At 35.9% G+C, this 27,653-nt stretch overlaps 2 protein-coding genes across 3 annotated transcripts; one reads left to right on the top strand and one right to left on the bottom strand.

Annotated features, from left to right (window-relative positions):
* Positions 1–2,215: 2,215 nt before the first annotated feature.
* On the top strand, positions 2,216–7,427 carry LOC113283403 (magnesium transporter MRS2-I-like). Of its 2 annotated transcripts, XM_026532640.1 has the most exons (13): positions 2,216–2,724; positions 2,811–2,840; positions 3,371–3,524; positions 3,773–3,894; positions 5,320–5,394; positions 5,723–5,947; positions 6,024–6,068; positions 6,161–6,205; positions 6,313–6,342; positions 6,474–6,593; positions 6,685–6,856; positions 7,044–7,129; positions 7,237–7,427. In XM_026532640.1, the coding sequence occupies exons 1-11, from the start codon at positions 2,485–2,487 to the stop codon at positions 6,769–6,771; spliced, it is 1,173 nt and encodes a 390-aa protein (XP_026388425.1). In that variant the 5' UTR covers positions 2,216–2,484; the 3' UTR covers positions 6,772–6,856; positions 7,044–7,129; positions 7,237–7,427. The 2 variants fall into 2 exon arrangements, with proteins under 2 accessions (XP_026388425.1, XP_026388424.1); XM_026532639.1 differs by having other exon boundaries at positions 7,044–7,402.
* Positions 7,307–8,355, bottom strand: LOC113283404. Its single transcript, XM_026532641.1, has 2 exons — positions 8,154–8,355; positions 7,307–7,974 (listed from the first exon to the last, which is right to left on the bottom strand). Exons 1-2 carry the CDS (start codon positions 8,344–8,346, stop codon positions 7,760–7,762), a joined length of 408 nt encoding a protein of 135 aa, XP_026388426.1. The 5' UTR covers positions 8,347–8,355; the 3' UTR covers positions 7,307–7,759.
* Positions 8,356–27,653: the final 19,298 nt, after the last annotated feature.

Genomic DNA, 27,653 nt, shown 5'->3' with positions numbered 1-27,653 from the left:
GGGTGAAGATTTCGTCCTAGGAAACAATGTTTTACATTCGTTTAAAGGAAGTACATTGATAAAATTGTTTTGTATATCAAAAAGGAAATCGCTAGGCTTATTGGTATTGTTATTCATTGCAAATCTTTGGATTACCCATACGTGTGTTTAGTATAAACGCTCATAACTTGTTTATGTATCTTGGTAAAACTATTCACAATGCCTGACTTTTGCATTGGTATGACGTTTATTAGTGGAACCGACCTAAGTAATCACCTGAGATGGTATGATTGATATTTGTAATTGGTGTGACTATTCCTAGTCATTGGGTGACCGATCCTAGAAGTTGGTTGGGACTAATCACAAGATGTGTAATCGATCCTTGTAGTAGGTTAACAAGTTTTAGTAATTGGTGTGACCAATCCTATAACTTGTGCAACCGAATACAAGTTTATACCATATATATGTGGTAACTGATCCTACTACCTAGTCAACCAACTTTTGGGTTCATAACCGTATTAATGTATTGGTAGCAGTAGACTATGTGATCGAAATAGTTGTCGACTGTTAACCACATTGGAGGATAAAATGGATTTCTCTTTGCTCTCTAGAAATTCTTTTTCATAATTCAGGTCCCACCGTATGTCTAGCAGCCTGCACAGATGTGATGTATAAACCCTCCTCCAGTGTGACATGTTCTTATTGTATTCTCAGAGGTCATGAGCTATCAAAATGTTTCAAGTACAAACATAAGATAAGATATGTCAACAACCTTCAACGAAGAGCAAATCGGTTAGCTAACAAGCTTAAACTTGTTCAGGAATCTACTGAGGTATGTAATCTTATCTCCTCTTCAAAGAAGTTAATTTCCAAAGATGTGTCTAGACCATTAAGAAAAAGATATTGGCCTGAACAGTCTGGGAAACAAAGAACTAGGAATTCCATTCAAGAAAGGTATGGTGGACAAATTGTTGTTCACCCCAGCACAACATAATTATGTTGGTAAAGTGTCTTGTCTCACGCGCCTGGTTCAAAAGAGACAAGAGTTGGCACTCCACATGCTTTAGAAAAGGTGTTCTTTCTTGGTTTTGTTGTTGATTTCTTTTTACTGTTTTGGAATTCCTCCATCTTTTCATATCTAATTGCTACTGAAAGGACTCTTCTCTGTTCCATCAATAAAAGAGGGTTAAAATAGATAATTCTGCCTTTTTTTAGGGTAATAGTTGCGCGTGGTAACCCGACTTAACGACTTAAGCTTATGAGGATTTCCTCACCGTTTAACGTGGGAATTTTACTTGTCTAGGCCTTTAAATCTTTAGATAAGTTTATTTGCCAGGCCACCTGGCATGCCAAAACCAAAATTTTTGTAGCGTCCATAGGAACCTGCCATAAAAATTTCAAACTTTATATCTACCAGTCTATGTGCTTTTTCCATAGCAAGGCGGTGAGTTTTCCAGACCACCTGTTATGATAAAACCAAAAAATCGACAATCACCATAGGAACCTACGGTAAAAATTTCAAACCATGCAATTTTATTTTCCCGTTAAGAAACAACCATAAATCAACTAACTCATTGGAATTTGTTTTTATAAGCACGACATTAGAGATTTTAAGTATTTTGATAAATATTTTCAAAATTGGAAGATAATTCGGTAATAGAAGATGTTACATGAAACCCAAAGCTACTAACAACATTATACTTTAGCACGAGGATAAAATTAATAAGATGCAACAGATTATATGTAGCAAAAAATAATATTCATATATACAAAATAAAAATTATACAACGGCAAAGTCATCTGGAGATGATATCGGCTACTTGAGTTTGAATTTGTGTGCATCCAATTCTTTTTCTTTTTTCTTCCTGCTTAAGGATTAAAATAAAAAATAAGTAAAAATAACGTTTAGGCATGTGATGGAAAGCCAAGGTAGGTTTAATGTGTTTTATATTTATGCATGAGCAGGGGAAAAAGACGTGTTACTAACACCCAACTACAAGCCAGACTTCAGCGAAGGTCACAGACTCATAGTCGTACCATTAGAGTCATGAGTTGCCTTGATACGTCCGGATATCCCATTGCTACAGCTTACACTTTCCACGTTGGCATAAGAAAAATATTGACATTTATACCAGTAATAGCATCCGTACATAACTTTAGTTTCGTCGGCCTAATTTCGTCATTTCGAACTAACTTGGCATATTTACCATCAATTCCCCGTGTGACACATACAACACATCCCTAACCACCCCCAAACACAACAATCTCGCCTTCTTCCTACAAATTTCTCAGGATCTTTCGAAATTACTTAATCCCACTAGGGTCTTTACAGAATTACCAGAAGATTCATTCATCACTAAGAGAGGTGGTTAATTGGGGCGAATAGTATCAGATTCTTAGATTCTTTGATTTGTGATTGAAAGAGTTTTTTCCTGATTTATAATTTTCTGGGGGTTCGTTTTTTTTTTTTCCAATTGATTTGGGTTGGGGGAATGATTAAAAGAGATGGGTCGAGAAGGGCATATAGTTCCATTGGATACACATGCTGTAACGAAGAAAACAGCAGCAGCAAGAAGTTGGATTATGTTAGATTGTACCGGTGAAGGTACTGTTTTAGATGTTGATAAATATGCTATTATGCATAGAGTTCAGATTCATGCAAGAGATTTAAGGATTCTTGATCCGTTATTGTCTTATCCTTCTACAATTTTAGGGAGAGAAAGAGCCATTGTTGTTAATTTGGAGGTAAATTTTTTTTTTTTTTTTTTTTTTTTTTTAATATTAGTTTGGGTTTTTAATGATTTGTGTTTATTTTTGTTGGTAATTTTCAGCACATTAAAGCTATTATCACTGCAGAAGAGGTGAGTTCTTATTTGATCTTTTTGGGGTTTTCAATAGTTTTGTTTGTTGAGAATCCTGAGTTTGATTCAGTTAATAAGCACTTGCTTTGAAAATCAGTACAATGTGGCACTTAATAATGGCACCCCCGTATTCTTATGCTTAGTGCGAATCTAGACGGCGTGTAAAATGGTTTGCGAAGCTTGAAGTGTTAGAGAAAGATGTTATAATGTATCTCACATAATTAAACAGGTTTAACGTTGTGTGTTTGTGGTTTAGTAACTTGTTTTTTCTTTCATAGGTGTGTCTTCGAGCTTATGCACAGTTCTTTCTCAAACGTCTTTGATTCATGTTTACTATTGGCTCTATGATTTGGGCTCGTGACCCTTTTGAATATGCTAAATGGAAACTGTGTGTTCAACTATTTGCTAAGCATGGATTGTGAGAAAAAGTTGGCACAATGCACATCACATAATTAACCAGCTTTAACACGGGGAGATGTGTAATGTTGCGTGTTTGCAGTTTAGTAACTTGTTTTTATCTTGGGTGGTAGGTATTACTTCGGGATCCAACTGATGATAATGTTATTCCCATTGTTGAGGAGCTTAAAAGGAGGTTGCCTCCTGCAAATGCATTTCGTCAAGGTCCAGGAGATGGGAACGAACAATTTAATGGGCAAAATGATGTTGAAGCGGGCGAAGAAGATGGTATATCCTGGTGATTTGACTCATGCATTTTGGTTGTTTGTCGTGTTTCTTTTCTTTCCTTTATTTTGACTGTATATTTTAAAGAAAATGATTTCTACCCTGTGGGAGGGTTCATTGTGCTCATGAGTCATGTCAGTATTTCTTGGTTAGGCTGTTTGTGCTCTCTTTCGTTTGTTTCAAATGCACATGTTACTGTCGACTTGTATAATTCATGTTCTGAATTTTGTATATTTGTTCCTGTAATGTAGAGTCTCCCTTTGAGTTCCGCGCCTTAGAAGTGGCACTGGAAGCTATTTGCAGTTTTCTTGATGCCCGTACAACAGAATTGGAGACTGCTGCTTATCCAGCATTAGATGAGCTGACATCCAAGGTAGGTGGGAGTTCATATCTAAATGTTATCTTCTGGATATCTTTTGGAACTGTTTTCTTGTGAATGTTTCGTTCAAAACTAATTATTTCACCAAATTAGCATGAGTATATCCATTGCTCAAAACTTGATCATCTATTTATTATGAGCTTTGAGTAAACTAGCACCTTTAACTATCCAACTTATATGGTAGCTATAGTAATCTACTGATCTGTGAAAAAGAACAATTTGTTTATGATATTTATTCTTTTATGATGTGCTATTGCTGAGATTTTACTGATACATATAACAAACATTTAACAAATGCTTAAGATACAGTTTTGCTTCTCAGGAGTTGGTAGGTTAACCCAACTTCACAAATCATTGCCAGATGGAAGATATGGTTACACTTTACATCCATGGTATTCCTGTGTAAACTTTGGAATTTGATTGTCGTAGTAAAGATTGTTGTTTGTGTTTTCAAAATGTAGCTTTAGTTGTATAAATGAGTGGGCTTAATACGAGTATGTCTCTCGACCTTCTCCTCTGTCATTGAGTAAAGATCTCTCTAGTGTCCAATCTCTAATATATATAGCTCTAGGCGTGGATTGGGAGATCTGTAATTGTATTTACTTGAAATGCTTATTGTGTTGTCCCATTAATCGTACTCTACCAAATTGATTGATGGGATGAGACAATAATACTAGTTTCTAACTGCACTTCCTTAAGTTGATCAGTACTATAATTCAAACCTCTAATCATGTTACTTCTATTGACCTACTGAGGTTTTGGTACAAGCTATTAATTGTTAGTTTGTTACGGTACTCTAATAAGATTGATGTAAAGAAAGATACAGTCAAATCCTAGCTAGATAGCAGCAAGATTGAAGCAATACTAGTTATAGACTAATAAATTATCGTATTGTTAGTTTGTTATTAAACTAGCATTAATACTAGTTTGTCTTCACTCAGGGTTCAGGGTTCATGATTATACTTGAGGTATTAGTTTACTTCTGAATCTTGTGATATGTTGCTCATATTGTAAAGAGCTGGGCTGCAGTCATGTCCATGTTTCTTTTTATAGTTGTCCTATTTGACGAGGATTCATGACCAAAATATTTCTCAGTGAAATAAAGTATCGCTGCATTAGTGCCACAAGGATAGCGCATTAGTTGTTTGATTAGGAATCAAGAAGGTGTCAGGTGTTAAGTGCACATATAATCACTGCAATAACTTTTTAATAAGTACCTGTACTGATTAAGTATATTCAAGTAATATTCCTAATTGTTTTGTAATTATTATACCTTTTTTTGTTATCTCCGAATCTTAGTTTTAACAAAACTACCAAAGAGGCTTAATTTTCTTCTGAATTTATGGTGTTGAATTTGTTGATTATATGCTCAATCTTTCGTCCAATATAACATATCGATATCTGTTCTGCTTACTGTAGATTAGTAGTCGCAACTTGGATCGTGTTCGTAAACTGAAGAGTGCAATGACGAGATTGACTGCACGCGTGCAAAAGGTATGGTTTATGTTTGTGTGTTAGTATCTACCTCTTCCAACAAAGATTTTTTAAAAACTCTCCACTGCTATGTGCTGGTACCGAGAAGATTTATTGCATCAAGGTTTTTTCCAAAAAACACTGGTGCAGTCTTACACTTTATCGAGCAAAAGGATTTGAATCTCTCTGAATGACTAAACTAATCGAAGACTCAATTGAAACAAGATGGACACATTTACTCTTCAATCTGCCTAATTGCATTACAATTCTTTTTTAAAAAGGAAATAAAAAAGAAACACACAGTTTTTCCATTAAGCTGGTTAATTTTGTTTGTTAATACTATTCTAAGGTGAGAGATGAGCTTGAACAACTTTTGGATGACGACGACGACATGGCCGATCTTTACTTATCGAGGAAAATGGCTTCATCATCACCCATCAGTGGATCTGGAGCACCCAATTGGCTCCCTGCTTCTCCTACAATAGCTTCCAAGATATCTAGAGCAAGTAGGGCTAGTGCAGCAACATTTCGTGGAGATGAGAACGATGTTGAAGAGCTTGAAATGTTGCTAGAGGTAGTACAATTTGGCTTCCCTATACACTTGATCTTGATTAAGATTGAACTCTAAGCCATGGTCTTTGTTACTACAGGCATACTTCATGCAAGTTGACGGCACGTTGAACAAATTGACCACAGTATACATCTTTCACTCCCGCCCTTCCCCGTCCATCCTTCTGCTGCCATTTAGTCAGTGATCTAATTTGTTTGTTATTTTATTTTCTTGCAGTTACGTGAATATATTGATGACACTGAGGATTATATTAATATTCAGGTAATGACCTAGACCTTTCAGTTATATGAACTTCATTAGGAGTACGTTTAATTGCAGAAACAATACAAACTTTTCTTGCACTAAGTACCAGTCCCTGTTTTTTTCAGCTTGACAATCACAGAAATCAGTTGATTCAGGTAAAATTTATTAAATTCATCATTGTGCAGTTTCTTTTCCAAATGTATCACATCAACACCCTTCGTCATTTACCTTGAACCATATGGCCAGTCTTGAATGAATTTACTTTTCTTCTACTTCGGCACTGCAGTTGGAGCTCTTCCTAAGTTCTGGTACTGTTTGCCTCTCAATATATTCCTTGGTGGCTGGGATATTTGGAATGAATATCCCATATACATGGAATGATGGCCATGGCTTCATGTTTAAATGGGTATGTATCAATTTCTGGCATGACCTTAATTTTCAATCAGGATTTACCTATGGATTTATTATATGTAATCTGTTTTGAACATTTTGAACAGGTGGTCATTCTGTCGGGAGTTGTATGTGCTTCCCTTTTTGTACTGATCATCTCGTATGCGCGCCACAAGGGTCTTGTTGGGTCATAGTTTAGAAAACCTTTCTTATAGTACTGCCATCTTATGCTCTCAACCTCTAGAGAATATAATTAGGTTGATCAGAGTCTACATTGAGGTCAGTACTGCGTTACTCTTGTTTTATTTGCTTGCTTTTTGGTTAGACTTATTCAGTTATGACACTCCACTGACCCTTCTGACAAACCAATCATAAAATTGGACATAAAACGGCCTTAGTTCAGATAAAGGATTTTGTAAAACCAAACACATTCTTCATTATTCTTACTCAGGTTTCTGCTTTCCAGATTGAAGCAAATGAGTCTTTCACTTGAAGACTCCTACTGTAGCAGTTCATGGAAGGCGTTTGACGATATAATTCAATTCCAATCTTTAGCATTAATCAGCAACTGCATTTACTATCTTTTAATCTTTGTTATAAATTCTTCCTCCCTTTTTCGATTTACCTCCTACTAACAGTAGGATGCACGATTAAAGAGCTAGTATCATTTGTAAGTAATAGCTACTTCAGAGAAGAACGAAAGGGAAAATAGAATACTGTATATTGTTCAATAACATAAGATGATCTTGAAAGTGTCAAGCAGCATAGGCTGCAACAACTTATTTTGGTGCTCCTGGTTGGTGTAATTTATGTTATAGCTCTTTATTCTTTTCTTTTGGGAAACATTTTCGGTGAAGAAATGCAGTATCTCTGTCAGAAACTCAGAATCCAAAATAATCCCGATTAGCTTTCTTCTTCATATTTTCTCCATTTCCTACCTAAAATATAGGATATGTCTAACCTAATTGGCCTGTGACCTGTGTTGGTTCCACCAGTGCTTAGTTCATTAAATGTCAACTTTATACTTTTAACATATAATGAAAACATATAGATTTTCAGAAGGGTCAGTGGAGCTTTATCATCATCCTTTTCACTAATAAGTAGTGCTTTACAAGAAGGAAAATAAAAATAATTTTCTTGAAGCATCCGAAGAGTTTACAAACGGAGACTGAATCACATCTTTTAGTACCAAGGAAAGACATGGTGCAGTAGGGGCCTAGGAGGAGGAGGAGGAGGAGCAGGAATGCGGAATGTTATAGGAGGAAGACCAGGCTCTTCAGGGGCAAAATTACGGTGCAACCAATTTGAACGTGGCGAACGGATTGGATACTTTATTTCTGGCACTCGTCCCAGCAACTTCCTTGGAACATTAGAAATCATTTTATTGTCTACTTGAGCTGCAAAAAATAAATAAACGAACATGAATAATCAATTACCAAATATACCAGAATTATTATTAATCATGGGTCATTTTTTCTCTCCAGGCAGAAGTTTTCAGAGGGACAAAAAAACTAATATTAGTCATAGCATTAAGTGAGTATAAAACTATATGGTGAGGTGATTAATGTTAAAGTACCTGAATTGAATGTAGTTACGAGCTTAAAAATAATGAGGAGACACAGGATGAAGAAGATGGTTGGTCGAGCTTTTCTTCTGGTTAAAGACTCCATTGCTTTGGCAGAGAATGAATATGCCATTGAGAAGTTGGCTAGAGAACAACGATTTAGCTTTCTTTTTTCTTTGAGAATAAGAGAGGATAATGCTTTCATTTCGACTTAATAACGAAAGCCCATACATAATAAGTCAAACAAAGGGGTTCGTCCTGGATTTATCCGCTACAAGTGGAATTGTCTGCAATAAGTCACCGAACGATACTTCACACTTTCGTTGACGAATGAAAAAGATCAACATGAATTTGTGGATGAGAAAAGAGAGTCGACATCAAAATTTGACTTAACCACTGTGTGGATGCAAGTGTCGGACCATCGGCGTCTGAGAAAGATGTTCCTGATAAACACTTGTAAACTACTTTTTTTTACTCTTTCCGTTTCTTTTTTAATAGGCCAGTTTCTATAAATAAAAGTTTCAAAAAAAATAGGCCAGTTTCTTAACTGGGAAAGTCAAATGTTACTTTAATTTTTTGGGACCACTTTTCTCTTAACTTCTTTTGGTGACAAGTGTCATGTGGACCACTTCACTTTACTTCTTTTGCTAACAAGTGTCACGGGGACCATTTCACTTCACTTCTTTTATTGACAAGTGTCATGAGAACCACTTTCAATGACTAGTTCTCTTAATTTCCTTAAATTTCACTAAAAACAAAAGTGGCCTATTAAAAAAGAACGGAGGGAGTATTTTTATTTATTTTTTTAATAAGAAAGGAGATTCATTTAAATCTTAAAAAAGTTACATACTGATTTTATCCTGTTGAACGAGGATTTGAGTCAAGACCATTATTGAACCAATTAAAAGCATCTGCCAAGTGATTTGCATCTCTGTGTGCATACTTGCAATTCCAAGACTCATCTGACTCTAAAACACTACGAGCATCATTTATAATATTATAAGACGTCCATTTAACAGCTCCCACATTTCCATTAAACGCCACAATAACATTTCTGCAGTCTCTCTCTAACTCAATTCCCCGCCATCCATTCCTCTTTTCCCAAATCACTATTTCTAGTAAAGCTTGCGCTTCCGCTTGTTCTGGATCTATGGATGTGCAAGTATTTCCTGGCAGTCCACTGTTGTTACCTGTAAAATCCCTACAAATTAGTCCCAATCCTGCTGGAGCATTTCTGTCAACGTAAGATGCATCAAAGTTAATTTAACTGACACCAGGTTCAGGGTTTGTCCAAGTATGAATAATGCTACTGGTTCTAATATTCTGGGCATTAAGTATAATCTGGGTTCTGTTCCACTCATCCAGCTGCATTTGAATAGCATTAGATACTTCTTTTACATTCACAGATTCGTTCTCAAATTTTTTAGCACACCTTACTTTCCAAATTAACCAAACAGTAAAACAAGACAAATCATATAATTTAAAATCTAATTGTACAGATATATTGCTAATCAGAAAGTGATTACAGAACCACTGAGATATATCACTGTTATGAGTCTGGTTTGTGAAACCCGGACTGACAGTATTCCAAACAATTCGAGTGACAGGGCATTCATAAAACAGGTGACGAGGAGATTCATTAGCTGCATCACAAAGGGAACAATAATTGTCCTGATGATGTCTAGAGAATCTAGATAACCTAGATTTAGTAGGCAGACAATTATGCATGAGTTTTCAGATAAAATGTTGAATTCTAGGAGGTAACTTATGCTTCAAAACAGTTTCCAGTTGATAGCTAAATTATTTTTAGTAGGTTTATAAGAAAGTCTAGCATCAAGAATAGCCCTGTAAGCAGATTTAATGGTAAATTTTCCATTATTAGATGCTTCCCATATCAACTTGTCATTTCCTGAGTAGGGAATTCTTATTCTAGTGATTTCAGTAACAATATTCACATCAAAAAGAGCATTTAACATATCCAAATTCCAAGTTTATGTATCATGATTAATCAACTGACTAACAAAAGTAATATCAGAAGAGTAGAAATGAGATGGTGGGGGCTTGTGCATATTTCGGATCCAATTATCCTTCCAGATATGCACAGAAGAGCCATCACCAATCTCCCACACATAAAACTTTTTAATAATGCTCAAACCTGTACAAATATCGTTCCATATCCAAGATCCTTGTTTATCAACAAAATCAGTCAATGGATTAAAGTTTTCAAAATATTTCTCTCTTAAAATGACAGCCCAGGGTTCATCTGGAGAAGTAATCATCCTCCATGCTAGCTTAGTAAGAAGAGCTAGATTTAGAATGTCAATTCTTCTTATGTTTAGGCCACCTAGTTCTTTAGGTAGAGCAATGTCAGTCCATCCTTTAAGAAAGAAACCTATTTCATTTTCTTTTTTCCCCCACCAAAACTTCATTTGTATGTTATCCATTTTGTCAGTTAGGTCCTTAGGCATAGGGAATACTGCTAAATAGTGACTAGCAAGACTGCCTAACATACTTTGGTTTATTATAGTTCTACCTGGTGGGGCTAGGAAAATACTGTTTTATATTTCAAGTCTAGCTTTATATTTGTCCAGGAGGTGAGCAAAAGATTCAACTTTCTTTTTTTGAAGTAGCAGAGGGACTCCCAAATACTTCTCCTGCAAGGACATTCTCTTAATTCTCAAAATATTAGATATTTCATTTTTCACAGAACAAGGAACCTTATAACTGAATGATAGAGCAGATTTATCGAAATTTATAGTTTGGACAGAGAATGTGCTAAATTGCTCAATTAATGTGGCTAGGTTCCTAGCATCTCTAGTTATTTCTTTAATGAAAATTAAGCAATCATCTGCAAAAAATAAGTGAGAAATAAAAGGACAGTTCTTATTAGCCTTAAAACCATGAATGAGGTTATTTCGTTCAGCTTCAATTAAGCTCCTAGATAAAGACTCCATGCATAAGATAAAAAGATATGGGGATAAGGGGTCTCCCTGTCTAAGACCCCTTTGTGGCTTATAAACCTCACCTGGAGAACCATTCGGCAAAATAGAAGTCGAGACTGTGGAAACGCAGTGCTCAATCATACCACAGAAATCATCAGAGAAACCTAGTTTCTTAAGACTAGCAATCAGAAAACTCCACTCTACCCTGTCAAAATCTTTTGACATATCCAATTTTATGGCAACACAACCATTCTTAGCCTTAGTTTTTTTCATGCTATGAATCAGTTCATGAGCTATAATGATGTTGTCATGAATCATTCTATCAGACAGGAAAGCTGTTTGAGCTGGGGAGATAATTTTATGGAGTATATTCTTTAATCTAGAAGCAAGTAACTTGGATATTATTTTGTATGACATATTGCATAGACTAATATGTCTGAAATCTATTGCACTTTTAGGGCAATTATGCTTGGGGATGAGAGTAGTAAAATTGTGATTTAGTTGTTTCACAAGATGATGGGAGTGGAAAAAAGCTTTGACCATTTTTACCACATCAGGGCCAATAGTTTCCCACATAAGTTGGTAAAAACCCGGTGGGAAACCATCTGGTCCTGGGGTTGTCCAAGGTTTCGTATCAAATATAGTCTTTTTAATTTCCTCAGCAATAGGAGAAGCAACTAACATAGCATTATCAGAATCAGATATATTAGCATGCACATTGTCCAAGTAACTATCAGGATTGGGAGGAGCCGAAGTTCTACTCATAGAGCTAAAGTGTCTCAACAATTCACATTCAGTATCTTTTCTATCTTCCAACCAAATACCTAAGTTGTTTTGTAAAGATTCTATCTGAGTTTTTTGTCTTCTATAGTTGGCTTTGTGATGAAAATAAGCAGTGTTTCTATCATCCAAAAGTAAAGCATCATCCTTACCTTTTTGCCTCCAAAAATCAGCCTCAATGTCATACCAGTACTGAGATTTTGCGTTAATTCATTAACTCTGCTAGTATTATGATGATTAACCTGTCTAGTAAGATCAGAAAGCTGAGACTCTAGGTTAGAAATTTGAGAACTTATGTTACCAAAATGGTGATAATTCCAATCACTAAGACCAAGCTTGGTGTTTTTCAGGCAGTGGATTAGCTGGAAAGCAGCAGATCCATTAAAATTACAATTCCATTTGGTCTTTATCAGTTCAGAGCAGCTTCTATCTCTAAACCAAGCCTTATTCAGTCTAAAAGGCTTTTTAGTATTGACTTCCAATTTGCTGGTTAACAACATTATTGGGCAGTGATCACTTCCAAGGACAGTCAAGTGATATAAAGCAGCATTGGGAAATCTATCTCTCCAATCTAGAGAAATTATAGCTCTATCTAACCTTTCAAGAATCAGTTCATCTCCATCTCTCCCATTGGTCCAAGTGAACGGATTTCCAATATAATGCATGTTGAGAAGATTGTTATTGGTTAGAAGAAGATTATTTCTATCTATCTCTGTTTGACTATAATTGTTACCTCCTTCCTTTTCATCTCTATGTAATATGAAATTTAAATCTCCCATTACAACCCAAGGATTAGGGTGAGATACTCTAATATTTCTCAGATGGTCCCATTTTTTATCCTGATCAATACTGTTTAAAGCACCATACATACAAGTAACGAGAGAAGTGTCATTTTTGCTATCAAGTTTAACTAAACAGTTAATCATGTTAAACTGCTTGTCGATGATTTGCAAATCAATATTATCCTTCCATAAAAGACAAATACCCCCAGAGAGACCTATTGGTTTCAAAAAAGAAACTTTGGGGTATTTATATCTAGCAATCAGATATCTCATTCTTTTTTTCCTGATTTTTAGTTTCTGACAAGAAAATGATGTCTGGGTTCTGGGTTCTAATAAGCATGTGTAAATGATTTCTAGTGTCTTTATTTCCAAACCCATAAACATTCCATGATAAGATTTTCGTGCTTATATTCTCGTTTTTAAGAATGATATGATGTAGAGCATTAAATTGTGAGAATATGTAGTAATGGCCAGAATCAACACAGAGATTGAAAGCAATGCATACAAGAGAAAAATCTAAATGAAAATATTTAGGGACGAAAATATTTGGTTGAAGGATTACCTTATTCTCATCTTTAGGGTTGATGTCATGTTTCCCCTTTAGTGTGTTTCTTTATGTAGCTTGTATTTCCAGTTGACCCTCAGTCCGACCAGTGATGGGGATGGTTATTGGGTTGTCTGAGTTGGTTGAAGAAGGGACAGAAGAGTCAGCATTTTTTGGATCTTCTTTTCTTGGTCTTTTCCCTAGCCTTGCTTGCAGATCATTGTCATTTGTCTGATCACTTCTTTCATTCATAGTTCTAATAATAAAACCATCTTTTGGAGGTATAAAAGGAGTGTGCTTGAAAATTTCCTTCGCTTGAAATGATGGAGTAGAGGATCCAGTAATACCTACTGTGGTTTTCTTATTAGGTTGAGTGCTGTTAGCTCCAAAGTAGCAAGGTTTGGCATGTGCTTTAACAAGAAAATCAGCAACTGCAGAACATGCTCCCCTAGTATTTTGATGATGAAATAGCTTGGACAGAGGTTGTGTGGCTGTTTTTCATAAAAAATATTTTATCCATCTAGTGTAACCAGCATCAGTTTTTTCCATAACACCTCTTCTTAATGGTTCATTGATGTCGATGATCACACAGACTCTTACACCCTCTTTATCCACTGGTATAGCACCCTTTGGTTCAATTCCAATTACTTCACCCATCACTCTTCCTATCTTTGTCACAGAGATAACATTAATATGCTCCGGCAGCAGTTTCTTTAGTTGAATCCAGAAGCATTGTTTGTTCCAATCTAATTCTTGGTAAACAGTTTCAGAATTGTATGGATGAAAAATCACCATATATTTATTAATGCTCCAAGGTCTGGTAATAAATACTTTGTTACATGTATCTTCATCTTGAAACTTGAAAAACATTACATTGGTATCAATCTCTACCACTTTAACTGCCTCTTCAGGGATGAATGGCCAAGTGAACTTGATATGGCTCTGAACAGCTTTAAAATCCATCTTTCCTTCTTCCATTATTATCATACCTACTGAGCAGTGTTCCCATTCATTTCCTTGAACAGTTTCTTCTTCATCTCCAGTTGGGATAATTGTTTCTGATACATCCCCCAAATTTAGAGCTGCTTGCCTGAATTTGGCTACAAGATCTATAACTTGCTCATTATTCTCAGCTGTCATTTTCTTAGTATATATATGTGCTGGGATTGTTGTTTTGTCTATCAAGAAGGTAAGAGTATTTAAAGGGTTTGTGATGTCAGAATTAGGGTTTCCTGGAGCAAGAGGATATTTTGAAGAGCATATATTGCAGTAATGGGGCATGTGAGATATTCTTTGGTTATGATCGAATAATCGATTTTTGTTAAATGAATGAATGACTAACAGTAGAATGAGAGAAAAAATGCAACCTTTCCTTTGATTTTTTTTGACTAATTTTATTTTTGAGCTTCCTTTTTGTCCGCCCTTTACTTTTTTGTTTCTTCTTCTTCTGAGTTATCTTGAATCGGTATTGAACGAAATGGTACCAATCAGACTTGAGGATCCATGGAAATACTTTAGCAAACGCCATTAAAGCTAACAGAGCAAACGCTGTAAACACCACTTCAAAAAATGCAAACGCCATTGTAGGGGAAACAATCTGTAAACACATTACGGGAGAGGGAAGAAGGATTAGTTCTTCATTTTTTATTCAAAACAAAATCAATAAAATTTAGTAGATAAAAGATGTGGATTTTAGCAGATCTATAAGTGACCTAACAAGAAAATCATTGAAGAATTATGAATAAAACAGATTTGTAATCAAATAATCATGGAACGAGAGTGGGTTAGGAAACGATTCCACCAATTCAAATTCACTGTTGGAGATGGTATTTTATATATGAGATCCTTAAGGCACAACATTTGCTTCTATGGATTATGATTTTTGATGTTGTGCCTGCTCACTGTTACATTTGTTCTACCGGTATGATTTTATTCCCTTCTTAGATGTCAAAGATTTAACCTCTGTTTATCGGTTTGACTCGCACTTGTAAACTGCTAGGAGGACCATATTTTACTAATTAGGGGAACAAACCTGTTGACCCGAGTCACAGGAGGTTCGTGATAGTGAATCAGAGTTATTCATATTTATTTGGTGCGGTCCGCCGATTTTGTGCACAATAACATCTTAATCTCCGTCATTGATATAATTTAAAGAATAATGTAATAAGAACCGAGATTCTAAACATGGAGGATAATGAGATCATCAGTTAACTAATCAACTAATCATATGAGCATGTCAAGTATACACTTTTTAGAGGAGTGTGCAACTCGGTCCTATGGGTGGTAAGCATCTTGTTTTGGGGTTTAATTAATTTTAAAATCTAGTCCATAAAAATAGACCTTGTGTTGTGTGAACAAGTCTTGTATGGTGTGGCCCACCATTTTCACTCGAGCAAAATCCTGAGAATTCTGGACAGTATCCACCTCATTTGACCATTCGAATTTACTTAACCATGAAGTTTTTTAATTTTACAAAGCACATGTACTTATCTTGTTTTAATTGACTCAAGGTTAGAGGCTATAAATAAACGGTTTTTTAGGGACCATCTTTTTTTTGAAGAGATCATTGTTTTATTTTGGGCAAGACATTAGAAATAAATCTTGGTCACCTCTTATCTAAATATTTATGTTAATAACAAAATTACCCTCCTGATTATTTTTGTGTAAGGGTTAGTTGGTGTGATTAATCATTGATTAAGGTTAAATTAATAGAAGATCTTTATTTTAAAAAAAGTAGAATTATTGACTGATTAAACTAGTAGAAGAAGAAGAAGATGAAGATTTTTTTTTTAGATTGGTGAATATGGAGAAAAACATCCTTTTGAAACTTAGTTAATGTTGTTATAAATGGCCTAAATATCTTCAAAATGAAAATCGTAAGAAAAATTTCAACTAGGTCAATATAGTTCGGTTATATTATATGAAGAACATGTAACCGAACTTTCTGCAAAAGTAGTTCGGTTAATAAATTCAAAATACACAGGTAGCCAAACTCGCTTTTAATGGAGGTTTTGATGAGTTCGGTTAACAGGTTCCGGGACAGGTAACCGAACTTTTATTCCAGAGCATACAGAGTAATGTTCGGTTTCCAACATTAATTTTCGAATGAACCGAACTCAATATTAGAGTGAAGTTCGGTTAGAAAACTTTTTTTTTGCGAACTAACCGAACTCAACATATTAATTTTCAGAGAAGGGTTCGGTTAGCAATTTTTTTTTTGCGAACCAACCGAACTCAACATATTGATTTTCAGAGAAGGGTTCGGTTAGCATTTTTTTTTTTGCGAACCAGCCGAACTTAACATTTGCTATTCGAAGTCAAGTGTTCGGTTAAAGGAAAAAAAATTCCAATTTACCTAACCAACTGAACACAATATATTGGTTTTCAATGAGAAGTTCGGTTAAAACTATTTTTTGTGCCGAGTTCGGTTACAAAAAATTAAATTCGTGATAACCGAAGTGTTTTTCGTGTTCTTGGTTTCAGAATGTTCGGTTACAAAACTAGTTTTTTTTAAAACTATTCCTAACCGAACATGCCACTTTAACTTCCATTTAAACCATATTGTGATGATTTCTACTCAATTTTCCCAATCAAAAAACAAATTTGAAAAATTGATAGGTTTTTCAATCGAACGAGGAACGTCGAGGAAAGGAGAAGAAGAAGGGAATATTATTTTTTTTTCAAAACTAAAAAATTTCGATTCCCCTCCTGTTTTTATTTTTGATTTTGGTTAATAAATTCATTTAGATTAGATGTATACGATTATATTTATATAGTTATTAGGCTAGTTTTAATTTAAATTAAAGTAAAGAATAAATATGTATTTACCTAACTTTAGGACACCCCTTATAAATATAAAGAGGTTGACCTAATAAGACCATGGTCCCCAAATAAACCATGGTCCCTAAAAAATGGTTCCTATAAATAGCCGAGTGGCCCCTCCCACTTTGTAATGTAACAGAACTTGAGAAGAAGTAATAAAACTCCTTTCACCCCATTTCTCTTTTCTCATTTCTAAGTTAGTGGTTCGTCCATGCAGTACTATGTATACAGTACTTTAAGCCAAGATAGTTAATTAAATGTTCACATTTAAGCCAAATTAATTAACTAGTGATTACATAACATGTTATCAGCACGAATCGCTCGATAACTACAGTGTGTTCGTTTTATCGATTAAAGGAGATGTAGCGGGAGCAACATCTATAATCGGTGGAGATTATTATTTTTCGTTTCCTAATTCTTTATGTTTTATATTTATTAAATATGATCATAACTTTGTACTTACCTATATTATTTTTGTTGTGGTCGGGATAGCATAACGGATTAAAGTTTCGATTTCTACAGTTAAATTGAACTTTTTCCTAATTAAGGCGCATATATATATATCAACGTGATATATATTTTACTTTGTAATTGTTGGTAAGTATGGGATGGTGTATTCGTAACTCTGTGAATTTTGTCAATTTTCTTTATCATTTTATTATGGTACTAACGGTTTTAATACCGGTAAAGCGAGAAATTAACGCATCCCTGAAGGATAGCGTAAATTTGATTTTCCCAGCTTTGATAATCTCCAGAAATTTTGAAATAGTTCCACCACAAGATGGAACATCGTGTGGCATAATATGGGTGAAAAATGTGTGCTCCACTAGCCCGTTGGTCCCAGAAGTGACCCGTTACAAAAGTGCTAGCCGTTCCTATCTGCGGTCCATGAAGTGACCAACTAGGCGATTTTTCCATAAACATTTTATCCATTTGCGCACTTGTAAACTTATATTTCGTTGACCCTGAAGGTGACGAAGTTGGAGATTTATTGATATAGTATTAGTACCATATGTATTTTGATGTTTATCTTTTGTTTTAAGTTTTATTTATTTTCTTTACTTATTTTTATAAGTAATGGATTTCAGAAGCAATCCATGAGATGTTGTCGATTCCAGAAGAAGTCCAACATATATTTTGTGCCTTCCTGTAATAATCCAAAATTCATGGGTTCCAGCAGGAATCCATAAAATAGACTCCGTAAGTGGTCTATCGAAATAGTTGGATTCCAGGAATTAGCCACGAATTTTTGGGTTCCCGAAGCAGTTCATGGTTACGTAATGATTTTGTTAATTAATTATTAATGTTTGGCTCTCGTCTATCTGTGATAACGGATATGGATTCCTGAAGTAATCTATCCATTTTAAATAGACGATAGAGATACCTGTCTCAGAAACCGGAACAATAAACACGATTTTTCGAACCACTAATAATTTTATAACCTTGAAGAGGTTTGATTTTTGGAAATGTAAAACATCATTTCAGTTTCGAATAATATGATAGACGGCTCCGGAAGAGCGTGTATCATTTCGATGGTATAACATTCATCATTATTAACGTCTTATATTATTCCGGATTCCTGAAGAATCTGTTGAGTTTTTGAGAATATTTGGCGTTTCCACCTTGAAATGATAAATGAGCATTTTTATGGAGTATTTTGTTTCTTCGTTTGTTTTTGTGCCAGAAGCACGTTTAGAGAATCTTGAGGCTCTCTCTTTTATGGGGTGTGCCATATAAAAATTCTATCAGTACGGTGTTATTAGCCAAAAGTTTAACGACCTCGATATTTCATGCTCAGGAATGGTCGATATGGCCACCAAAGTTCTACCAAGATGAGTAGACAATTTAAAATGCTCATAGACATCCTTTACAGAACCTGAAGATTCCGTCAAATAACGATGTAAATCGTGTTGTTTTTCCTATGAGACATTTGGATCTTTAACTGGAATTAACAATAACCTTACGATAACCAGCTGAATCACCAACATTCTAGCAAAAAGGATTTATGGTGGCATTTTGTAGGGCTATTTTCCTACATTGTGGACAATCAATACTTCAGTGTATTAATAGACGCATCTTTTAGATAGTCTCTTGTTTATATTGACACACAATGATGGATTTATCGAACTATTCGTGTAAATCATGAGGTTTCCTATCCATTTTGGACTTTCTAAGTAGGTCCATTATTCCAGTGGTAAATTGATAGGCTTTTGATGCTTTGCCTTCAGTTGGTAGTATATCGAGCACATAGTTAGCACATGTGCGCATTCGACGTGGTCTAGTTGAGTTCTTTGCTTAAGCATCTTTAGTTTATTGCTCGACCAACTATTTACCATCAATTATGTCTTGCGAAGCAACCTTACTATTTACGTGTTTGGTACATAGTGTCACCTAGCTATATATATTGGTTACGATCCATAAGACATTTAAAACCATGTGCTGGTAATGTCTTATTGAAGATGAGACTGTATTCCCGCCGTTAGGGGGAGGAAGCAAGCCGTCAAAAAGGAACGGCGTGAAATGTCTCATCTATTGTCGAGCATGTAGCTTTTTTCGGGTACTTTTTGTGTAGTTAAATTAATACCCCCCCACCCCCACCCACCCCATCCCACACACACAAAAAAAAAAGGTTCTCCCGCCTTAACCAGGGGGAGAAAGACTGCCATCTGAAGATAACACGTATTATGTCGACAAATTTAAGGGATTTCCTTTGAAGTCATGGATATGACAGGCATCACCTAAAGGTTGCAGTGAGAGATGTCGACAATCAAATAGGTTATCTGATTAAGTTTTTATCCTGATAAAAGAAAATATGGCGGTCACTAGAATTGGCATGAAACATCTCATTTATTTTCTCACACCAATATATTGGATGTAATTGAGGTGTTGGAGATTACTTGTGATTAAAACAAATAACTGCAGAAGCTCTGGGAAAATATTGATGGTCACTTGCTTGAGGATGCAGATACAGGAAGTTGTCTCATCAGGTTAAATCATGCATCTCACAATGACCAAGTCGTGTGTTAAGACACACTTGAGGACTGAATGAATGCCTCATATATGCCTCACAAAAGAGAATCCAATCGCTTTTATAACTTGTAGTGCTCTTGAAGAAACTACAGATAGTTCTCATGGAGACTATCGGAATATGATCCACATTCTCTAAGTTTATACATCATTAAAAATAAGAAGATGATAATGCCCCTGAAGTGGCGCTGGTACCAGTCTCTGAAAATTTTGTTGAGTATGCATGTATTAGAGAACTGTGTGGGATCTATATAATTGTCGATTATCTATTTACAATAGTAGTTGTGTACCCCTCTGCAGAGGAACATCGACACTGTGATTGGTAGGCATATAATTTGATCCCTCAATTATGAGGCATGAATGTTACAGGTTGGTGTTTGAGATGATGCGCAAAGAGAGTAATATAATGCTCAAGGTGCGATTTATAGGGTTTCTTGCTGACCCCAGGATTGGTTCTTTAAAACTAAAAATATTCTCCTATGTAGATGCATTTTAGCGTGGTAGTCCCTGAAGGGCTCATATTGCATCTTGTTATGACTAGTAATTGAATCCTTGAAGGATTCAAGTTTCTGACTCAAGAAGCCACCTGACTTTGTGAACTACGTCAGGCTTGAAATTAGGTCATAATCACTAATTCGAAAAGGGGAAGTTTGTTAACAATCCTTGTATGTGTTTTATGTTATTAATTTAAGGTTCAAATCCGGATGAAGTAATGATATCATCTTTGGCTTCTAGAAAAGCCCTTAATAGCGCTAAAATCCACGCTTAAACTGAATTGTGAAATCTCGATGAGATTGAAATATTTCTCGGCCTGAAGTTGGAGAACATACTAGCGTAAAATTTGTCTATGCACTAGAGTATCCAGTTTTGTTACTTGTGATGCTTGTTGTACTGCTAATTAACACTTTTAATATGGGATCCTTTAGAATGGAACATGATCGATCTGTCTGTTACGTACGTAGATATATTACTTTATGGTCCAGAAGTACCATGTAAGAATATAATGCATGCATTATCTTGTTGTTGCTCTAACTTTTGTTTTGCATGTTACACTTTTAGAGGCTGAAATTGATTCTACGGTATTTATGAGTTTACAAAAGGCCTTTCATTGTTATGCCTGAAGTTAAAGCGAAAAAACTAAATTTGGTGTGCAATGATGGAGGATTTAAATGCTAAGTGTACATTAATAGTGGTGCACTCGATGCAAGACCTGCAGTCAATCCTTCATAAACTGCAAATGGTAAAGCAGTTTTCTGAAGGCTATATATATTTGCACTACCAATCGCTTTAAGAAGTCATGCTTCAGGGGAGTAAACTCGTAGAATCATAGACTGGACTTAAACGCTATGTACTCTTTTTCCTTCACTAAGGTTTTGTACCAATGGGTTTTCTTTGTCAAGGTTTTAACGAGGCAACATATGCGTGTCCAACACCATTATCGGGCGACGCCCGTTGTACTCTTTTCCTCTGGTCTGGTTTTGTACCACGGGGTTTTCCAGAAGAGGTTTTTAACAAGGCAACATCTTCATTGGCGTCAAAATTATTATGAGTTTTAGACACTCAGGTTTTGTCCCAAGTGGTTTTTCTGGCGCAGGCGTTTAGATTTTGTCCCAAGTGGTTTTCTTAACGCAATTTTAAATGGAAGAAGTATTTCCTGACGCTCATATTTTTGTCCCAAGTGGTTTTTCCTAGCGCATTTTTGTCAAAGAAAATACTTCATGATGGCGACCACCCTCACTTTAAGCTCAGGTTTTTCCTAAATGGTTTTCCTGACAGAGTTTTGACAGTGAGAGAATTTGTGGATGAGACCACTATTATTTCAGAAGCTTCACGTATTCGGGTATTGTCCCAAGCTATGTTCCTGGCACAACGAAGGAGGGAGAAAGTTTTGGAGACCCACGCCGTTTTAAAGCTACCAGTATTGTACTCTTTTTCCTTCAACCAGTTTGTTTGCATTCCAATTTTTTTGGCAAGATTTTAATGAGGCAATGTTCTTAAAATGGTGGTCCAAGGGAGTGTTGTGTGAAAAAGTCTTGTATGGTGTGTCCCACCATTTTCACTCGAACAAAATACAAAGAATTCTAGACAGTATCCACCTCCTTTGACCATTCAATGATAAGATCATTTGAATTTACTTAACCATGAAGTTTTTATAAATTACAAGGCATAAATAGCCGAGTGGTCCCTCCCACTTTGTAATGATAAGACCATTTGAATTTACTTAACCATGAATTTACTTAACCATGAATTTACTTATCTTGTTTTAACCGACTCAAGGTTAGAGGCTATAAATAGCCGAGTGGTCCCTCCCACTTTGTAATGTAACAAAACATGAGAAGAAGTGATAAAACTCCTTTTACCCCATTTCTCCTTTCTCATTTTTAAATTAGTGGTTCGTCCATGCAGTACTATACAGTACTTTAAACCAAGATAGTTAATTAAATGTTCACATTTAAACCAAGTTAATTAACCTCGCGTTTTTAGGGGCCACTCAAAAGGATTTAGAGGCCAATAATAAAACAAAAAAGGTCATCCAAAAGGAAAATGTAGCCAGCTCTTATCTCGCGTAATTCTAATGGCGAAATTACCCTTATATATTCGGAGGATATGATAACATTGTTATCCTCCGATTGTAATCGGAAGCCAAAATATTATCCAGACTCCTGATTGTAGTCGGTGCAGTATTAAAATGATTTCTGTTTCATTTTTTCCATTTATTTTTCATTTTTGAGTTGTTAGAGTTATAGAGAAGAATGTGAAGGAAAAAAGGGAAAACCCATCTTATCACTACAAAAATGGATGGATATGAAGAAGAAGGTGAGAATCATGGCGAAGAACAAAATGTTGAGGGTTCACGACCGTTTAGAGAAGACGATTTGGGGTATATGTTGAATGATCCAAACTTTTGTGGAGAGGAAAACCTAGACGACGCTTTCATGGAAGAAAATGGAGAATCGCCTGATATTGAAACACAAGTATTGTGTTAAGAAACTCAAATACTCGATTTTCATGTGTTTGTGTGCTTTTGTAAACAAGAAAAACCGATTATTGCATGCATTGAATGCCATGAACTACCCAGATTCGGTAGATAATTTCTCGAATAAACTTACGAATATAACACACTGAGTACCAAATATGTATATTCGGTAGTTCCAAGATAGTAGTTTACTGTCGAATATGAGAAAAAACCCCAAACTGGTTTTCCAAAAAAATCTACATTCGGTAGTTATGTAGAGTTATTTACCCCCGAATGGCCCCAAGAACGAATTCCTCAAAAATTTTCAAAACTCAGTATTCTTATCCTTTACAATCGGTAATAGTTTAACATTATTTGACTGCCGAATATAACAGTGACCTCAAAATAAAATTTCCGAAAACTTGAAAATCGGATGTTTATCGATTAAAGTTATCTCCCGGTTATTTATATTCGGCTGTTTTACTATATATTTTAGCTTCCGATTATATCATTTTTTTGCACTCAGTAAATTGTGTACATTCATTTGCATAAATCGGGTGTTTTGGATAACCGATAGGATTCCGAATATAGTATATTCGGCAGTTTGACTTATTTAATAACCTCCGATTATTGTATAATAATTTGTTTCTTTCATATGCAGGCCATTAAAGAGTTTGTTGATAATTTCTGTTTGAGGCCCGACACTTCCCTATACTATGCAAACAATTTGGTATACTCATTACTACTTTTTTTCCAAAATTTATATGTTAAATGGTTATGCTTATTAGATTTGTTTTGTTTTATGCACGTTTAGACATTTGGAAGTAAGAAGGAGGCAAAGGAATGGCTTATGAACAAGGCAAAAGATAACATGTGCGTGGTAGTTCAAAATAATCATGTTAGTGACACTCGATTTGAAATGATTTGCGAGCGAGGTGGGACGCGAAAGAGTCACGAGGGAAAGAAAAGTAAGTACGTACGGAAGACGAATAGGAAATACCGAAGCAATACCAAGAAGATAGGATGCCCATTTAAGATTGTCTTCTATAAGCCCGATGGTATTAAAGGTAAAGAGTATAAAATGTATAAAGTTGATAACGGTTGTCACAACCATGATGATCCGTTGGATTTAATTGGACATGTAATGGTTGCCAAGTTAAAACCACATCAAATGCAGACGGTGAGGTCTATGCGGATCCAAAAAGCGAGTGCGATCTTAAGTAAAATAAAGGCGGAAGACCCCGACAACTTGTCTTCTTTGTCTACAATTAAGTCGGCCCTAGCTACGATCAAAAGGACTGAATGGGATGGTAGAACGGTCATGCAACAATCGGAGTGGTTAGCGGAGTTACACGGCTACACCTTGAGAAGGGAAGAAAAGGATGGTATAGTGGTTCGTATTTTCTTGGCACATACCGAAATGATCCAATTGTCTCAATGCTTTCATAAAATTTTCTTGATAGATGCTACTTATAAGACAAACAAGTATAACATGCCGTTGTTGAACATTGCTTGCCATACTTCGGACAAAAACACGTTTACGATTGCATGGGGTTTAATGGATCATGAGAACAATGTGAGTTTCATTTGGATGTTGGAGACGTTGAGGTCCATTTATAACGATGATAATTTTCCAAGGGTTATTGTAACGGATAACGATCAAGCCTTAATGCATGCAATAGCGGTAGTGTTTCCGGAAGCCCAAAACTTGCAATGTACGTGGCACATTCAATGCAATCTCAAAACCAATTGCCATCATCATTTCCAAGCTAAAAGACCAAAGAAGGGTACCAAGAGGTCAAAGGAAGAGGATGAGCGCATTAGTAAATTAACCGTGGAAGAACGTAAGGAAGAGGATAGGATATTTGAAGAAAAGTGGAAGGAGGATGGAATTATTTGGAAAATTTTCATGAAAGCATGGGACAAAATCGTTTGGTCGATGACCGAGGAAATTTACGAATGTAACTTGAAGAAATTTGAGGATGAATACGGCACGGACTACCCAAAACCGGTTGAGTATTGGAAAAAACAATGGTTAACGATTAAGGAGAGGTTTGTGTTTGCATGGACATATGAATATCGTAACTTCAAGAACGAGGCGACAAGCATTGCGGAGGGGTCTCATGGTCGACTAAAGAAAATACTAATTGGTAGTCAAAATGGAGTTGTGTCGATCCAAGAAGCAATCCATGAATTCACCAATCGTGATCTCGTAAAGATTAGGAAATGTATGCAATTTAGTGTACACCAATTCCCGATGGAACATATTAAGGAAAAATTGCTTCTAAGGGGAGTTGTTCATAAAGTTTCAAGATGGGCAATAAATCGCATGATGAAACAATTGAAGTTATATAAAACTTATGATGACGAGAATACGGTTTGTGTTTGCAAGGATATGATAGGTATTGGACTCCCGTGTCGTCATAAGTTGGGTAGGTATGTTGAAGTGATTGACATCGATGATATTCACCCATTTTGGAAGCAATTAAATTTCGGAGTTGGGTAGGTATGTTGAAGTGATTGACATCGATGATATTCACCCATTTTGGAAGCAATTAAATTTCACTCCGAACACCCCGGTAGTTGATGGTCCGTCTTTCTTTGAGTCGGAATTGTGTGCACGAATAGACGAGCGTTACGCTACATCAAACGGCACCAAGAAGCAAATATTGATGCATAATTTGGAGGAAGCCCTTCACCCTTCTTTAAGGGAGGTTGATGAACCTATTAAGAAAAAGAAAACCGGTAGGCCGAACACCGAAGTGTCGAGGACCATCCAAAGAAAAGAGTTGAAGGAGTATTTGTCTAATAAAAGAATATTGTCTAGGCACGAGCGTTCGGAAGCCGAATTTGAAGATGATCCGGAGCCTAAGAAAAGAGGTCGGCCAAAGATCTCTACAGAGCCTTCTCAAGTAAGTCAACCCAATGTTGTCGAATAAGTTGTTGAGCAAATGAACGCCTCGCAACAAACCCAATCAATGGAATTTCTTACTATAAAAGAGGACAAAGGTACTCTTCGTTGCCCTAGAGATCTTAATGGAAGATCAAATCGATCCACATATACAATATACAAAGAGTATTTGGAACAACTCCCTCCACTTATCATTCCATTTTTTTTGTCGACCGACGAGGTTGATGGGGATGGAAATTGTGGGTTTCACGTTGCTACGGAACAAATGGGTTACTTTAGAGAGGAGGATATCGAAGATGTCACCCAATGCCAATATTTAAGAAATAAGATGGCGGTACAACTAGTGAAGGACAAGGGTTTTTATATGGAGATGATGAGGCGAGGAGATAGATACGACAAAGAACAAGAGTTCAAAGACTTAGTTGCGCGTGTGAAGTGCCGAAAGGGATTGAAGACAATCAGATCCAAGTATTGGATGAGAATGCCTAAATTTGGATATCTCCTAGCGGACGTTTTGAATTGCGTGGTACATTTCTTTGTTCCTCCTATGTATGGACTTAGCATGACGTTTTCACCCACAAGAACGTCTTGCGACGAGTCGGCTAAAGATAGAAGAATCGTCATGGCATTTGTGAATGAAATGCATTTTATCGGTTTAAGAGTAAAGAAAGATTGTCCGTTACCTCCATTGAGTAAGTGGCACGATTACTTCCCGATGAAACATTGCAAGGATTGGGTGAAACAATATAAGTCCAACATGGTTGATTGGGATCGCGTTATGGACCACAACTTTCCCGATGAGTTACTCGAATTGATCCCCTCGGATGATGACGATGTTTGATCTTTTTTTTCGAACATGTAATTTGTACAAGTTTTTTGGAAACTTTTTTGTGAAGATATATGATTTAATCGGTCGCAAATAATACAATGTTGTCTCCCGAATGTAGGAATCGGGCTCTTTGATACACGTTTTGATTACGAATATTAATCAGTAATCGCAACAACAGTATTATGACACTTCAATCCGATTAATCATATTCGGGAATTCCATATTTTATCAAACCGCCGATTAATATTAAAAATTTGAATTTACAGCACTCAAACATCACATGTTATTCTTTTTCCCAGTCCGAGATGCAACAATCAATGCGGCTTCGAAATGTAGAAACGACTCTCCTCTCCACTTGGAATAAGCATCTTGTGCCGCAAACCTGTCGTCTCTGTGCCTAGCAAGAATACGGTTGTACTCGGTGCACAATTTTATAACATGGTGCACCCTTGAAGAAACATGGGATGGTTCATAATTGTGGCGTGGCTTCTTGTACTTACCAACAAAAGGACCCAATGAAACGTTAATCCAAAATATACGATCGTCCTGCTGTTCTTTGGGTAGATCTTTCACAATGTAATAATTTTTTATCCATTCGGTCTCTTCCTCAACTTGTTTTAATCTTTCTCTATGATGGAATTGTTCTTCACCTCGCTTCTTAGACTTGATTTCCTCTTCCTCCTCCTTCGTTGCCACTAACGATGGTTTAATTTTTTTGGGTTGTTTGTTCCTTTTTTGTATTTCTTCTTCCATTGCTACAATTGATGTAGTTGTTCGCTTGCATCTTCGAAGTATGTTGTCGATTGATGATGGACTTGCCATTGAAAATGTTTTTCATTCTGATTTTTTACTCAATAATAACTGAGAGGGGTTACCCTCCTTATATAGATTAGAGTTCCAACGGCTCTAATTTTTGAAA

Source organism: Papaver somniferum, chromosome 5, assembly GCF_003573695.1.
Source record: "Papaver somniferum cultivar HN1 chromosome 5, ASM357369v1, whole genome shotgun sequence".
Lineage (NCBI taxonomy): Eukaryota > Viridiplantae > Streptophyta > Magnoliopsida > Ranunculales > Papaveraceae > Papaver > Papaver somniferum.
This window is presented reverse-complemented; position numbering and strand designations above follow the sequence as displayed.